The sequence below is a fragment of the Clarias gariepinus genome, chromosome 5 (genome assembly GCF_024256425.1).
Source record: "Clarias gariepinus isolate MV-2021 ecotype Netherlands chromosome 5, CGAR_prim_01v2, whole genome shotgun sequence".
Classification (NCBI taxonomy): domain Eukaryota; kingdom Metazoa; phylum Chordata; class Actinopteri; order Siluriformes; family Clariidae; genus Clarias; species Clarias gariepinus.
Window position 1 is genome coordinate 24,407,599 of NC_071104.1, and position 17,154 is coordinate 24,424,752.

The 17,154-nt window shown below is 38.8% G+C and overlaps 2 protein-coding genes across 5 annotated transcripts in view; one reads left to right on the top strand and one right to left on the bottom strand.

Annotated features, from left to right (window-relative positions):
- Window positions 1-4,867, bottom strand: part of dync1i2a (dynein, cytoplasmic 1, intermediate chain 2a) — a 29,467-nt gene extending 24,600 nt beyond the window's left edge. For 2 of the 3 annotated variants that reach the window (XM_053496247.1, XM_053496244.1), the window contains exons 1-3: window positions 4,769-4,867; window positions 3,203-3,314; window positions 821-935 (exon numbers count right to left, since the gene is read on the bottom strand). In XM_053496247.1, coding sequence (XP_053352222.1) covers window positions 821-935; window positions 3,203-3,310 — 223 coding nt within the window. In that variant the 5' untranslated portion in view covers window positions 3,311-3,314; window positions 4,769-4,867. Of the gene's footprint in view, window positions 1-820; window positions 936-3,202; window positions 3,315-4,561; window positions 4,692-4,768 lie in introns of those variants that run through there. The other variant, XM_053496246.1, reaches the window with a different exon arrangement.
- A 3,195-nt stretch (window positions 4,868-8,062) lies between these two features.
- On the top strand, window positions 8,063-15,857 carry pdk1 (pyruvate dehydrogenase kinase, isozyme 1). Of its 2 annotated transcripts, XM_053495842.1 has the most exons (11): window positions 8,063-8,643; window positions 8,742-8,883; window positions 13,655-13,726; window positions 13,800-13,984; window positions 14,128-14,223; window positions 14,355-14,432; window positions 14,522-14,598; window positions 14,795-14,893; window positions 15,128-15,238; window positions 15,346-15,459; window positions 15,600-15,857. In XM_053495842.1, exons 1-11 carry the CDS (start codon window positions 8,535-8,537, stop codon window positions 15,738-15,740), a joined length of 1,224 nt encoding a protein of 407 aa, XP_053351817.1. In that variant the 5' UTR covers window positions 8,063-8,534; the 3' UTR covers window positions 15,741-15,857. The 2 variants fall into 2 exon arrangements, with proteins under 2 accessions (XP_053351817.1, XP_053351818.1); XM_053495843.1 differs by lacking the exon at window positions 13,655-13,726.
- Window positions 15,858-17,154: the final 1,297 nt, after the last annotated feature.

Below are 17,154 nucleotides of genomic sequence, written 5' to 3' on the forward strand. Positions count from 1 at the left end.
TTGATTTTTTTTCTGATTTATGTCAATAAATTGCATGTTTTGCACGTTAGAGACATTTTGTTTGTCTGCTCCAAAATCTGCGTGTAGCATATGGTTTGTACAAACGAAATGTAAACACATATTACAAAATACAATACAATGTATTTTTATATGCAATATATTTTTTTCCAACTTAACAAATTTCACCAGGATGAATGAGGATTGGTTCTCTTTGCCGTTGTCACCTTTGGCTTGCTCATTAGGTCAAATATACTGTATATATTTTTACATTTATAAGCAGAATTTTTATTTATGTGAAGCTGTTCAAGGATATACACAGTTAAAGAAGCTATACAAATAAAATTTAATTAAATAACACCTTAGTTGAAATCTTGGCAAGTCCTCATACTATCCTAAATCATATTAAACATAGAACTAGGAAATATCTTTTAATTAAGGCTTGTGTTTCGTTTAGCTTTGCTGCCCAAGGACAATAGCAATACATATTACCTAAAAAATGCACTGTCCGATTTTGCCAAAAAAACCTTTCACAAATGCCTTTCTTATTAATATTGTGACGATTCCAACGTATTGCTCACAAATGAATTGAGCAACTCTCCGCTGGCACAAACATATTATTTAATCTAACCTTGGTTGTTTATATAGACTTGTTGTGATGGTGAAGTCCAACAGCAGCTTACAAAACTGGCAAACAAATTTACACTTTTGATCCATTTTATCCAAACAATCCATGTACCCATGTGACCAACAAATCCAGAGAGGGGTTGCCATTGCTGTCGAGTACTGCTGAATTAGTAAGAGAGTGTGAAGTGTAACTTACCTGGGTGCACATCTGGTGCGATTCCCATGCTCTGAAGCAGAGCTTCAGCCTCTCTCCTCTTCTTCTCCAGATCAGAGTCATCCTGCACCGCAACAGGTTCTTTCTGCTGCTCTGCCTGGCAGAAACACAGAGGTATGGTTTAAAAACAAAACCTGTTTCTGTTCCTCAGATCTTAAGCAATTTAGCTAAAATTAATTGGCAAAAAATATTAGGATCCAGATGTGCAAAGCTGATGAAGACATCACTCAGAAAGTAGTTGCAGCTAAAACTAAAGCCAAAGGTGGATTTATTTATTAATTCTTTCTTTTTAGTATTTTTTTTATATTAATTAATTAGCTATGTTTTAAAAAATAATAATAAACAGTAATAATAGTACAGTTTAAAAGTGAAATTTAAGTTCTTGGGACCATGTCAGACCATAGATAAGATGAATGGGGGTGAATACTTATGCAAGGCTAGGAAAATGTATAACGGAGCACAAGTTCATGAAACAGTTAGCAATTTAACAATTTCACACATTAAAGCTAGGGATTCAAATGTATGTGGCATTTTGTCATATTTTAAAATGCATTATATGCATTTGATAGTATTTACAGCTTTGCATCATTGTGTTTATCCATTTCCAAGTTTATCCATTTCAGTTGCTTCAATACTCAGTAATCATAACGTAAATACAGTAAACAATCAGTGGTGGCCCCTGCTGTGAGCACTCAATCCTAACTGCCAGTAAGAATAAGCTGTATGGAGAAATAAAAAAATGCAACTGAAGAATGTTTGCTGAGTGTAACCTGGAGAGGTATGAGAAATATGTGGAGATAAATATGCAGACAATTTGTCTAACACTTCCCAAAAAAAATTAAAAACACACCAAGCACACATTTAGCCTCGCGATCGAGAAGCTATGTGGGGTGCTGTGATAACAGTAGAGTTTGTCAAGTATTCTTCTTTAATTGTGAACATATTCAGTTACAAATGTTAGTCCATTCATTTATTCAGCCATGATCAAGTTTTCCTGGTCAGGGTGTTGGTCGGTCACAGGAAGTGGCAGGAAAAGATGCACAAGCAACAGGAAAGATTCCATTTTTAAGAAGACGTCTTCTAGAAACGGCTACAGCTGGTGTATTCCTAATATTAAGCCACTGCTGAACCTGAGACCGCGTCTGCAAAGTCTTAGTGGTCCAAAGTCCTCTTTTTGGATAAAAGTACATTTTGCATTTCATTTAGGAATCAAGGTCCCAGAGTCTGGATGAAGAGTAGAGAGGCACAGAATTCGACATGCTTGAAGTCCAGTGTGAAGTTTCCACAGGCAATGATGAGTTGATTGTGTCATGTCATCTGCTGGTGTTGGTCCATTGTGACTAGCCAACTCGCCTAAACCTCAGAGAATCTATGGGCTATTGTCAAGAGAAAGATAAGAAACACCTGACTGGACAATACAGATTGAAAAAAAGCTGAAGAGTCGGTTAGTAAAGACTGTGCAGAGAATTGTGGAAGCCAAGCTCCCCAACCTCAACATAGAGGTTGTTTGTGCCCCTTACATGGGGTAAAGGATACAGGACCATCAGGACACACACTAACAGACAGAGGAACAGCTTCTACCCGAGAGCTGTAGCCTGCATTACACCCCCACCACAAACACACACATGTAGCTGCGGAGAACTGAAGGCAGATATAACAAACCAATTGTTTGCCCTTCTTCCTCATGTTGCTGCTAATGCGCCAAACACTTTACTGCACTTTACACTCAGGACTGTTTTATTATTATTATTATTATTATTATTATTATTATTATATATTATGTAAGTATAACTTGTGTTGTATAATATGTATTTTCTTATTTTTGACAATCATGTTTGCACTCTACTATTTGATCCAAATCCCACTTCATATATATTCCATTGTACAGTATATATTTATTATATTTTTGTGCAATCAGCTTTTGTTTATTCTTAGATTTTCTTATTGCTGCTGGTCTCTGAAAGCTACCAAACAAATTCTGTTGCATCACTACAATGGTAATAAAGACTATTTATCTCTATCCTATCTCTGTACGACCGCATTAATGCAGTAAATTGTGCTAAAGGAGGCACAACCAAGTACTGAGAGCATAAACAAATATACTTTTCAAAAGTTAGGAAAAAAATCTAATAAAAAAAAATGAATCACATGGTATAACAGCTCGTCCTGCATGTGCTGTAGAATTATAAACTAAAAAGACATATTTCTGTTTAACACTTTTTCAGCAATTATAATTTTTCTTTGAAACTTAATCATTTTAAATAAGATGTGTGCTAGTTAAAACAAATACAGTGCATAGAATGCCTTGTTTCTTGTTTATGCTAGCATCAACACATATAAAATGTGTTGGATATATATTCTCACCTCCTTTTTCTTGCGTTCTTCCTCCTTCCTCTTCTTTTCTTCCCTTATTTGTGCGAGGCGCTGTTTCTTTCTCTCTAACTCTGCCTTCAGCTCACTCTTATCCGACATGATGCTGTGACCAGAAAACAACTGCAGTGTTACTGCGTGCACTCAAACATTGCACTAAACTTGTATATAAAGGACAAAATAATCAATTCAATCAATACATAAATTTTTTGCATGTGGGTTACAGTAATATAATCACTAATCCTGGTACAATTCCATGCGAAGAATGATATTTAGGGAAATAGAGTTATTATTTAGGAAGAAGTCCAACCCTGGTCAGAGACACACACCGTATCACAACAGTGAAAATTTTTCTTCATTATTTAAGATTAAATTGGGGGCTCAGTGGTAGGTTTATCGCCTGCCATGCGAAAGGCTCGGGTTCAATTCCCACCCAACGCTCAAATCCCAGTCACAGAAATGGCAGTCTCAAACCCGGATAAAATTGGAGGGTTGCGTCAGGAAGGCCACCCGGCGTAAACAATGTGCCAAGTTATGTACCTGATGGTCTGCTGTGGCGACCCCTCTACGGGAGCAGCCGAAAGACAAACAACAACAAAAACTTAAGGTTAAACAAATCCTTTTATCTCATGTAAACAGCTCTTTGCCCTTAACAGCTCTAATATAAAAATTAGGAGTGTTGGAGGTCCTTAATTTCACACTCCGTACAGCAACATCACGGTTATTAATTTTCTTCAGATCACACTGCACCTCGTGATCCTGTGGGGATTTGGGATATAAAGTAAGCTCTGTTCTTCGTGCACTGTGAGGATGAAGTTAAGAAACATATTAATAGATACAGTCTTGGCACAGGGACTAACTTTCATTCTGTCTCCATAAACAGCTATTTCCAACAACCAAAAAAAAAAACATTTTTTTTTCTATTTATACAAATGCATCACTGTTAACAGTATTTATAATAATACAACCAGAAACTACTACTACTAATAACTAGCAAAATAAAATGAAAAAAGAAATCTGCACATATACAGTATGATGCACTCCGAGCACACAGCCCTTCTGTGCCTTGTGTAACACTCTAAGGTAATAATTCCTAATCTAAAACATGCGTGTGGCACAATCTCCATGCATTTGTTTCTCCATGCCCTGAGAAATCTCTTCAGCTCATTGTATATTAATGTCCACGGCTAACTCACTAGCATGGGCGGCACCGAGTTAGCAAAGTCAAGTGACCACTAGAGCTCTGTGTAACACTACTAACACACCCGAGGCGTAGAGCAGATCAACTGCGACTGGTTTACAGATTCCATTGAACATTTTATATACAGTACATATATCTAATTTACACCTCGCCAGTGTCAGCCTCAGCGCTCACTGCAGTCTACACTCCGCTCACAACGTTAGCTGCCGTTACCGAGCTGCCATTCATATCGGGGACAGGACACATAAAGCTTACTCACGCCGTAACAGTGCACAGAGCGAGTGGGGAAAGCAGCAGTGATGGCAAGATAGTTTAATAAAAATAAAATGAGAATGCTGTTATAATAAACAGAGACTGACCCGTTAGTTTGGCTTCTTTAATTTATCTCCGGAAAGCGGCGTTATTGGTTATTGTTGGCACCGTCCACAGAACAGCTTCCGGGTCCTCGGGGAGCGCTGAGAAATAACGGCAACCGAGAAGGTTCAAACCGCGTTACAGTAACGCCTTACATTACAACGACAAATTGAAAAGACAATTGGTATCACAAATTATTTAAATTATATAAGACTTCTATTTACTGCTAAATCGTTTTGAAATATACATTTTATAGTCCAGAGGATTTAAATATAGATTTAATTTAATATTCTCAAATTCAGATGGAAAAATCATATGCCTTATATTCAAAAACTATATTCAGTGTCTCCTAATTCATCCCATCGGTATACTAATAATAATAATAATAAGAAGAAAACAAGATACAGTATGTGCAAGTATGTACTTTCTGATTTTTTAAAAAGTTGGAGCTTACTTTCTGGATACGCCTCTTTATGATTGTCTTAGCTAATGATGATGAAATGTTTTGGATCAGAAATTGTTTGGGTGTGGACGTTTCCACACTGTAAATTAACCACAGAGCTTTTGAGGACACTTCTGAATCCCAAAATGATCAAATTGAGCACATTATACTGTAATAACCACGTTTTTTCAGCTGTCTTTAAAGTTTCATGGGAAATTGAGCGTTAGTTTACGGGTATATACTGTATATATACTGTCTAATAGATTATAGAATATAAGGTACTTCGATAGGGTGAAATATTTATTTAGGGTTTCTCATATTAGCGTTTAGTTGTTAACTTTAGTTCAGTTGTTGCTATTAGTTGTGATAGAACAACGCGCATGTTTTAGCCTCCCTCGATTTGTGTTCAAAGTGCTCCCTCTGCTGGTAATCGTGGAAAATGTTAATAAAACGAGTGGCTTTATTTATTTATTTATTTAGCACTCACTCACTCACTCACTCATTTTCTATACCGATTTATTCTGTATACAGGGTCATGAGGGGCCTTATGCTCATCCCAAGTGATGATGGGGCAGTGGTGGCTCAGGGCTAAGGCACTGAGTTACCGATCGGAAGGTCGGCGGTTCGAGCCCCAGCTCCACTAGGTTGCCGCTGTTGGGCCCTTGAGCAAGGCCCAAGGCACCAGGGGCGCTGTATCATGGCTGACCCTACGCTCTGACCCCAGTTACGCTGGGATATGCTAAGAAGGAATTTTACTGTGCTGTAATGTATATGTGACAAATAAAAGCTTAACTTAACTTAACTTAACTTAAAAGAGAGTTAGGACACAGGCATCTAAAATGTACACCAAGGATACCCATGACAGGGTGCCAATCCATCCCAGGACACACGCTGCACACTACAGGAAATTTGGGAATGCCAATCAACCTAATCTGCATGTCTTTGGACTGTGGGAGGAAAACAGTACCCGAATGAAACCCAACAAGCACAGGGACTCTATGCACACAGACCAGTGGCGGGAATGGAACCCAGGCCCTGAAGGTGCAAAGCGACAGTGCTAAATACTTTGCCATTGTGAGTGTAAAAATGTGATTATTTTAAATGTTTGTTTTTGTTTTTAAAAGCTTTTAAAAATTTAAACCATAACCTATTAAGTAAATATTATTAGATACTGAAGCATGCTAACCCAATACTTGCTCACTTCTCATTTATCAATTACAATTGAAATTTAACAGTATTATATTTTACATAACATGGTCAAAGTGGCCTCAAAATGCTGAAACATTGTGTGATAAGTCTTTCGATTAACCACCCAATATTGTATTTTTGAATCAGAAGTCTTTTTTTCACCTATTAGTGTTACTGTGTTTACACAATGCATTCCGCACACATCTCAGAAAACACAACACCATACTATTCTAGTATAAAAAATATTCCTAATAATGTACAAATATTAGAGAAATGGAAATGTGGTAATTGTTATTATTTACTTATAGGTATAATTTAGTTATAAATGCACTAAATTTATTTAAATGTATTTATAGCAGCTGGATGCAGTATAGGGTGCATTACATAGAGTAGAACAATCGTGACATGATGAATTTGAGGCGGTATCAAAAAGATTTGAGGTTTGCACACCACAGATCCGGGTGCTTTCGCCATATGTCCTCTTTCATATTGATGGTCTGGCCCCTGGAGATGATTTTCAACGTATGATGCCACAAATGTTGAAAAAGACAATGATAATGTACTTGGTCAAGCTGCGGACCTGCCTGCAAAAGCTGCAAATGGTTCTTCTTCCCCCTGGGTCAGCAGTCTGGAGACAGACTTTGTAGCACCACAGTGGATGTTCAAATCATACGTGAGGATTGCTTGGTATGACACTCCAACAATGGCAGCAATGTTGTGGGTTGTTTGCCGATGATCATCATGCACAAGCTGCGGAATGGTTTCGATATTTTTCGGGGATTGAGCTCATTAAATGTCTTCCTGATCTCTTGTTGTCTTCCAGTGATGTTCTTTCACTCTTTAAGCTCGAATGCTTTATTGTGGCATCACCATAAACTTGCAGAATCATGTCAAACGTCTCTGTGGCAGATTTGGCCAGGTTCACGATGAATTTTATATATGCTCTTTGTTCCAACTTGCTCTCCATGATACGTATCATAAGAATAGCACCAGTTGTGCAGCTCCCGATGGACACAGGACAATGTCTTTTGGCACATATTTGGCACACTTATAAAGGTCTGTGCTTCCTGTGAATGTGTGTGCGGCCTTGTGCTGCCATGTGTTGGCGCATTACAAAACTAGTTTCAAAACGTTTTTAAAAACACATCATATATACAGAAGGACCCAGGGGTCTTGGGTTCAGTTCCCGTCAGTGAGTTCAGTCAGGTCAGTGTAAATGGAGTGTGCATGTTCTCCCTGTGCTTGGTGGGTTTCCTCCCGGGTTTCATCCCACAGCCCAAAGACATGCAGATCATGCTAACTGGCGTTTCCAAATTGCCCATAGTGTGTTAACGTGAGTGTGAATATTGACCCACTGCGGTTGTACAAATGGGAATAAGTACAATAATCATCAATGGCCTCCATTGTCCCTGGTTGGACTACAGAGGTTCATGGATGAATGGAATAGCAATATATAGTGCATTTTAATCATCATCATCATCATCATTACCATGAACTAGAAATACCACATTCGTAAATAGTTAACGTGTGCACATTGTATAAAGTAAATATATGTCAAAAGTATGAGTTTTGTTTTCAGGCATTTTTTCGGGCTTACTGTGATGACGCACAGGCGCTGGACTGGGTGTAACACTGCCCCCTAGCGTCCTGTATAGTAAATCCGGAATAACACTACAGGAGGCGTGTGATCAAGTAGATAACGTACAGTACATTAGTGTACAAGCGAGAATTCCTGCGAGACAATTTCACACTGAAGCCGGATGTATATGGTGGCGGACGTTTCCCCGCGTTGCTGGTGATGTACCTGGTTTAATGCTCGGAGATAAGCGACAGGTTTATGTAACATGTGTTAGGAGGGTCTGTGTTTGGTTTGTTTCGCTCGGACCATGTGCAGTGACAGCTGGTGTGGCCGGTGCCTGACACGCCGAACTGTTGTTATCTTACAGCCAGGGATGTAGAGGCTCCTCATGTGGCGTTTACATAAGAAAACAAACAAACAAACAAACAACCTTGTTAAAAGTTCAGGACCCTGAGGAATAGTAAGCTAAGCAGTGCGAATACAGGCTAACTGTACGCTTCGCAATTAACAGCTTCTACTAAGCGTGAATAAACCTTAGCTTGAGAAACCAAAAACTGACAAAATGAGGATTTTGAGGGCTTTAATGAGCAACACATCCATCGGGAAGCTTGTGGATCATTACTCCAGGTTTTCCCCCTCTCCCCTCTCCATGAAACAGTTCATAGATTTCGGTAAGATTCTCCCTTTAAAAACACAAAACACACAATTAAACGCCAAACACTGTTAACAGTTTCCGGTTTCATTTTTCTTTCTTTCTGTTTGTGCCCAGGTTCAGAGAACGCGTGTGAGAAAACCTCCTTCAAGTTCCTGAGAGAGGAGCTGCCAGTCAGGTTGGCCAACATTATGAAGGAGATCAACCTGCTGCCTGATAACTTACTGAGGACGCCCTCAGTGCGCCTGGTGCAGAGCTGGTGAGTGCAGAGCTCCTCATACACACATACACACACACACACACACACACACACACTGTTCAGCACTCCACACACTCTCGGTGGGAATCAGCGGTGGAGTGCTGTGGGCAATTGACTGCACAGTACCTGCTTAACCCAGTGTCGCACACAGCACCTGTGCCACCCCGAGTGCCGGGGTAGGGCGCAGTATCTCATTTCTTAATTTCATTCCCTTTGACAGGTTTTTACGAAGCAATCCACTGTTCCATGACATAAAAATGTGACTGCAATGTTGACTTAAAAAAACAGCCTTTGCACATGAAGTCATTGTGATGCTCAACACCATAATGCCATTGATGTTTTGCGCAAATTTGCAAAAGAAACATACAAACAAGACTGTGTGCTTTATTGTATCAACATTATGAATGATTTTATCTCCTTCATAATCTTGGCCAACCTGACTGGCAGCTCCTCTCTCAGGAACTTGAACAAGGTTTTTTTACATGCATTCTCTGAACCTGGGCATAAACAGAAAAAAAAAATGAAACCGGAAACTGCAGTGTACATAGATTTCACGCCCCATACGCATCAGTGAGCTTTGGCCACCCATGACCCTGTCACCAGTTCATCGTTTTTTTATGTTTAGATCACTTTTAGTAGGCCCTGACCACTGCAAACCAGGGTCCGTATTTACTAAGCTTCTCAAAGTAGGAAATCACTCCTAAGTGGATAAAAATTCTCAGATTGACATCGATTTTCAGGAGTAGGAATAAGAGCTATTTATCAAAATTCTTAGAATAGGAAATCACTCATCTCCAGTAAGATGTAGAAGAGCTCCAGAGGTGTCCTAACTGATCAGGAGTAGCAAAGAAATGTGTTCAGGCAGAGACATGCGGAGGAGAAATTTTAAGTAATATTAAGTGACACTTACAGTAGCTCAAAAATTGGACAAAATTTATATATATACACTCAGGAAAAAAAGAAACATCCCTTTTTCAGGACTGTGTATTTCTACAATAATGTTGTAAAAATCGAAATAACCGTACTGATCTTCATTGTAAAGGGTTTAAACAATGTTTTCCATGCATGTTCAACTAACCATAATCAATTAATTAACATGCACCTGTGGAATGGTCGTTAAGACCTTAACAGCTTACAGAAAGTGGGCATTTAAGGTCACAGTTCTAAAAACGCAGGACGCTAAAGAGTCTTGTCTATCAGCTGTGAAAAACACCCAAAGAAAGATGCTTAGGGTCCCTGCTCATCTGCGTGAACGTGCATTAGGCATGCTGCAGGGAGGCATGAGGACTGCTGATGTGGCTAGGGCAATAAATTGCCATGTCCGCACTGTGAGACGCCTAAGACAGCGCTACAGGGAGACAGGAAGGACAGCTGATCATTCTCGCAGTGGAAGACCACGTGTAACAACACCTGCACAGGATCGGTACATACAAATATCACACCTGCGTGACAGGTACAGGATGGCCTCAACAACTGCCCGAGTCACACCAGGAACACACAATCCCTCCATCAGTGCTCAGACTGTCCGCAATAGGCAGTCCATGAGGAGGAGATGCACTGCAGTACTTCAAGCAGCTGGTGGCCACACCAGATACTGACTGGTACTTTTGATTTTGAGCCTCCCTTCATTCAGGGACACATTGTGAAACATTTTTAGTTTAAGTCTTATGGTGTTGACTCTTTTAGTGTTCATACAAATATTTACACATTAAGTTTACTGAAAGTAAAAACAGATGAAAGTCAGAGGACGTTTCTTTTTTGCTGAGTATATATATTTAAATATAAATATATATATATATATAGTATATATATATATAAGTACATTTATTTATTTATTTATTTTTATCGTGTGTGTGGTGTTTAACTGGTCTACAACTGATCTCGTATGCTGTCTCCACAGGTGACTTATACTGTAAGTTTTTTAGTAACAGCAAAGATCCAGCTTTAAAACAGAGACACAGCCGACAGTGTTGAGAATAATAAATTAAACTCTGCTCCTACAGCACTGCCGTTCATACAAGTGCAGGTTTATACATTTTCCCACCACGCAGCGTTAAAATCAATGAAAAAGATGTAATCATATTTATATATACATTTTGTATACTTATGTAAAATTATTTGAGCTTACACAACTGTTTTAGATTCTTTGTTATAAGCAGTAATTCATCAATTAATTAACATGGCATATACTCGTATTTTACACTTCTCGGGAGTACGTGCAGCAAACTTACATGGTGGCATTGATGCTTTCACAAATTGCCTTTGTTCACTTTTTATCTTTAGAGGTAAGAGTAGGCCAGAATTTTACTTTAATTATTTCTTTACATTTACTCCCTCCTCCACAAGCAAAACACTCTCATCCTCTCTCCAGTGTCACTTTCGTTTGGAAATCATTTTGATCAAATTATGACAGTCCTACACTGCTCTACCTTAGGGGCTTGAAACAGTTGTAATTGGAGTAGTCTGATTTAGAATATCGGCATGCAGCCGACTCACACATCTATACGTTTTAACCTATGTGCATAAAGCTTTTACACAACTGCCGTTGATTTTACTATTCCGCTTTTCCACCGTTTAAAACTACACCCACTATAACATGCAGCCTACTTTATGGCTCTCACTGTCGGAAAAAGTGACGTCACAGCTTTCCTTGGCGCAAGTCCTACTCCTCGCCGAAAGTAAGAATAGGAAGCTTTATAAATAACTTTTATGTCCTACACTGAGGTTAGGTAGGACTATTTTCAGTCCTAAATGAAATTTGAGAGCAACTTCTACGAGTGCTCCTGAGATGCTTAGTAAATAAATATGAGTGTTTTGGTGTTGCTCTGATCAAGTACAAGTTTGGCCCTTGTAAAAGTCACTCAAATCCCTACACTTGCATTTTTTTGTTATCCAATATAGCTATTACAGGGAAAAATGTTCAGGTTTTGTTGTAATAAGATATTGTAATTGTAGCTATTGTGACAAGGGTCAAATTTTGAGGTGATGGGTCAAAGCAACTCCAAAACTGCAGCTCTTGTGCGATGTTCCCGGTCTGCAGTGGTAAAGACATACCAGACGTGGTCGAAGGAGGGAAAACCAGTGAACTGGTGACAAGGTCATGGGAGGACAAGGCTCATTGATGCAATGGGGAGCGAAGGATAGCCTGTGTAGTCCGATCTAGTAGATGAGCTACTGTAGCTCATATTGTGGTAAAAGGTTATTGCCAGAGTTGGTTATGGATGGAACCCCTATTAAAGTTGTTAAAAAGACAAAAATTCTGGGCGTCACCCTAGACAGCAAATTATCTCTTATTCCACACATTAAACTTCTTAAAAAGAAGTGTTTCAAAGTCATGAATATTCTCATGAAAATCCTGCCTCAATATTAGGCGTGTGGTCATAATGCTATGGCTGATTGATGTATATACACCACCTTTTTGTTGTAGAACCTCCAAAAGGACTGGTTTGGACCCTCTTTTGCCTTCAGGGCTGTCTTAATTTATCTTAATTTATCAGGTGTAAACAATGGTTTTGGTCCATTTGGACATGATAGCATCATGTTGTTGCTGCAGATTTTTTGTTGTGTAGCCATGATGCTAAACTCCCTTTTCACCACATCTCAAATGCCATTTGACTACAGTGACCTCTTGTTACGTTCAAGAAACCGGTTGGGGAGGATTTTAGCTTTGTGACATGGTATATTATCCTGCTGGTCATAAAAGGACGGAAATGGTCAGCAACAACAATCAGGTAGCCTAAGGCATTGAAATAATGCTCAATTGGTACTAGGAGCCCTCAATTGCACCCCCACCATCATGAAGTATTGATACCAGCCAGGATAGATGTTTACTCCAAATTCTGATCCTACTATCTGAATGCCAAAGCAAACTCATTAAATGAATCAACATTTTTCCAGTCACTTATTGCAAGTCCATGCAAATTGTCACCTCAGTTTCCTGTTCCTAGCTGACAGAAGTGGTACCCGGTGTGGTCTTCTACTGCTGCTGCCTCAATGTTTAACTTGTGCATTCAGAGATGCTCTTCATCATACACTGGTTGTAAGAAGATGTTAATTGAGTTACTGTTGAAAAAGGCACTTTTGTCCAGATAACTGCTGCTAACTGGATATTTTATCTTTTTCATTTTATTCTCTGTAAACACTAAAGATTGTTTTGCAATCAGCATTTTATGAAGTTATGAAGCATTTTACTCAAACCCATTGTGGAACCCATGTTTACCAGCTTGTCTGGCACTTAAATCACCTTTCTTCCCAATTTTGATTAACCTTATGGCTGAATGCATTGTGTTGCAGCCATATGATCACATGGCCGATTAGATATTTGCATTAACAAGCAGTTGAACAGGTGTACCTAATGAAAAATATGAAAGATCTGTTCTAACTGGTTAGAAGGTATTGATTCATTTTCCATAACATTATGGCTAAGACAGTAATTAACCTGCAAGGTTAACCGTAATTATCTTGTTTTAATATGTTATCATTTCTGTAATCAGTATCATAATCATAATCAGTTTCTCACAAAGCAAGGTTTTCAGTGGGGAGGTGGGTTCTCATTGTGACTTTTGGCATGCCCAAGAATTACGAATGTCAGTGCTTTGTAACTGTTTATAGAAATACATGTCTATAATAACATAAATGCTATAAACTGTAAACATTAAAAGTAGGGGTAATTTTAATTTATAGAAATAATTGGGAAATTGTGGTGATGGAGGAATAAAACCAGGTATACATGTTTTATTCTTTGTGCATCACATGTGCGTTTTGTTGGCAGGTACATTCAGAGTCTCCAGGATATATTATCGTTCAAGGAGAAAAACGCAGACAATGGAAAAGTCAATTCTGAGTAGGTCTTTAAAAATATCCGTGAGTGTATGTTTTTTAACGGAACGCGTCTGAACATTTAATTATGCTTTTAGTTTTACAGATGCAGTGATTAAGATCCTGAATAGACATAATGATGTGGTTCCCACAATGGCACAGGGAGTGGTAGAGTACAAGGAGGCATATGGTACTGACCCTATTACCAGCCAGAACATGCAGTACTTCCTGGACCGCTTCTACATGAGCAGAATTTCCATCAGAATGCTCCTCAATCAGCACAGTAAGATCCTTCTCACAGCATTCTTGTGTGGGTTACTTAAGTTTTATTACACCTAAAGCAGGTCTGCTTTAATCTAATTCTTTTCTGGATGATTTGCTTAATTCTTTTTTTTCTCTTCGTTTGTTTAATGCTGTTTATTGCAGGTCTACTGTTTGGACGGAAGGTACAGACGAACCCAGCTCATCCAAAACAAATAGGCAGTATCGATCCTAACTGCCATGTCAGTGATGTGATTAAAGGTAGGAGTCTCAGAGGATTTGACACTGTGACAATAGGTGAAGTCAGCCGCATTTGAGACTGACATCATCCCTGCCTTGTTTAGCTGCTCTAGTTTAAAAATGCCATCACAGAACTGCTTTTTTTTCTGCAGATGCATACGAAAATGCACGAAACTTATGTGATCGATACTACATGAACTCACCAGAACTAAAACTAGAAGAATTCAACGGTAAGGTAGAAATATATTTTGTCTGCTTTAAAACGAGAGAGCTTGACTTGTATAAAGTAAACTTTTAATTTCAAAATTTTTTTGTGCAGGAAATGAACCCAACAAGCCCATAACTGTGGTTTATGTGCCGTCTCATTTATATCACATGGTGTTCGAATTATTTAAGGTACCGTGTGAAGTTACTGGCTCATTATGCAGCACTTAAAGACATTCATGTTGAACTTAATTGTAAGTCAAACAAAAGTAAGTACAGTACAGAGCAATAACTGAAATCTTGTGCTGTGTCTTAGAGGTCAGCCAATTAGTCAGCTGTGTCATTTAAAGGGTTCTGATCTAATAATATACCTTGTGACTCCTTTTAGAATGCCATGCGAGCCACCATGGAGCTGTATGGTGACGATGTGGAGTACCCTCCAGTTCATGTTAAGGTCGTCCTGGGTCATGAAGATCTCACTGTGAAGGTACACACTCACACATACTCGCACAGAGTGAAGTGTGTCACAAATCTGTCTCTTTTTTAGCTTTTGTTCATCTCTGTACTACAGTTTTATCAATCAGTGTAATTTAAATCTATTCACCCCTTTTTGTACTGTAACAATCTGGAACTGAACTGCACTTATGTGATGAGTCGACCATAAACGACTTGGGTAAGGAGAATGGAATTTATAAAATGTATAAATTCCTTGCTCTCATAGGTCAGTGACCTTGGAGGTGGGGTACCACTCAGGAAGATTGACAGGTTGTTCACATACACATATTCCACTGCCCCACGTCCCCAAATGGACACATCCCGTGCTGCACCACTGGTGAGTTTAACCTGTTACTGTCCTGGTGACTGATTTGAAAGTGTGTTGTACCTCTTTCAATAAAGTGCATGTAAGTATAATAATAAATCACACCAATCTGCCCCTAGGCTGGTTATGGCTATGGCCTGCCCATTTCCAGACTGTATGCCAGGTATTTCCAGGGGGAACTGCAGCTTTACTCAATGGAGGGCCATGGCACTGATGCAGTCATATATATCAGAGTAAGAGCATAAATGTACATAATTAATGTTACGTTACGTGGGAACATAGGACAAAACACCAGTAACGAATCTGCTGTGAATGTTTTGAAACACATTGTTGTATTCTAGTGTGAATTAAAGTCATACTCTTCTTTTTAAAGGCACTTTCTACAGAGTCCATTGAAAGGCTTCCAGTATATAACAAATCAGCATGGAAACACTACAAGACCATCCATGAGGCAGATGACTGGTGTGTGCCAAGCAAAGAGCCCAAAGACATGAGCACCTTCCGCAGCATGTAGAGCCTCTGCACCAAAGGCAGAGCGCACAGTTCATTTTGTAATTCTTATTGTTAATAGGAATTAGAATAATTCAAGTAAGTAAGAATGAAAATAATTATTAAATGAATGTTTTTTTCACTCATATTGAATTTATTGTACTGGAAATTGAGCTAGAGTAAGTTTTTATGTTTCTAGTGCATAAATCTAAATGTGAGAGGCTGTATTAATCTGACTACTTCTCAGTGTTTGGATGCCTTTTCCTTTAGTCATTGCGGTTACAGGGATGGTCAGTAATTCTTTTTTTATTTTGTTTTTAATAAGTTCTTGTCTTCATAAGTTCCTTTGTCCAATGGGGCAGCTGATAGATTGGCCTTCTGATAGAAAGCCATCACGGCTATCATTAACGTTTTTTTTTTTTTTTTCTTCAATAATTTCTGTTGCCATGGCTTTTGTGTGATCGGACTTGACAGGCAATCCTTTGGTTCTTACAGGTATAAATGAGCCTTGGGTGTCCATGATCCTGTCACCAGTATACGTGTATATACAAGTTCATCTCAATAAATCAGAATATTATCGAAAAGTTTATTTATTCCAGTAATTCAATGCAAAAAGTGAAACTTGTATAAATTCATTATGTGCAAACTAATATATTTCAAGTGTTTATTTCTTTTAATTTTGATGATTATGGCTTACAGCTAATGAAAATCCCAAATTCAGTATCTCAAAAAAATAACCAATTAAAAAAAAGATTTTTAAAACAAAGGACTATAGAAAAGTATGAAAATGTACAGCACTCAATACTTTGTTGGGGCTCCCTTTGCATGCAACACTGCGGCATGGCATTAACAGTCTGCGGCACAGCTAAGGTGTTATGGAAGCTTAGGTTGCTCTGATGGTGGCCTTCAGCACTTCTTTGTTGTTGGGTCTATTGTCTCATATCTGCCTCTTTATAATGCCTTATAGATTCTCTATTGGGTTTAGGTCAGACAAGTTTGCTGGCCAATTAAGCACAGGGCTACCATGGTCCTTAAACGAGGTATTAGTTCTTTTGGCAGTGTGCTGCTAGGAATTGAAATCAGCATCTCCAAAAAGCTGGTGAGCAGAGGGGAAGCTTGAAGTGCTCTAAAACTTCCTGGTAGATGGCTGTGCTGACTTTGGACCTGGTGAAACTCCAATGACATGGCTCCCCAAACCACCACTGACTATGCAAATTTTACACTCGACCTCAAGCAACTTGGATTCTGTGCCTCTCCTCTTTTTCTCCAGTCTGGGACCTTGATTTTTAAATGAAATGCAGAATTTACCTTCATTTGAAAAGAGGACTTTTCCCCCACCAAGCAACAGTCCAGTTCTTTTTGTCCTTAGTCCAGGTAAGACACCTCTGAAGTTGTCTCTGATTAAAAAAAAATTCACAATATTCTAAATTTTTGAGAAA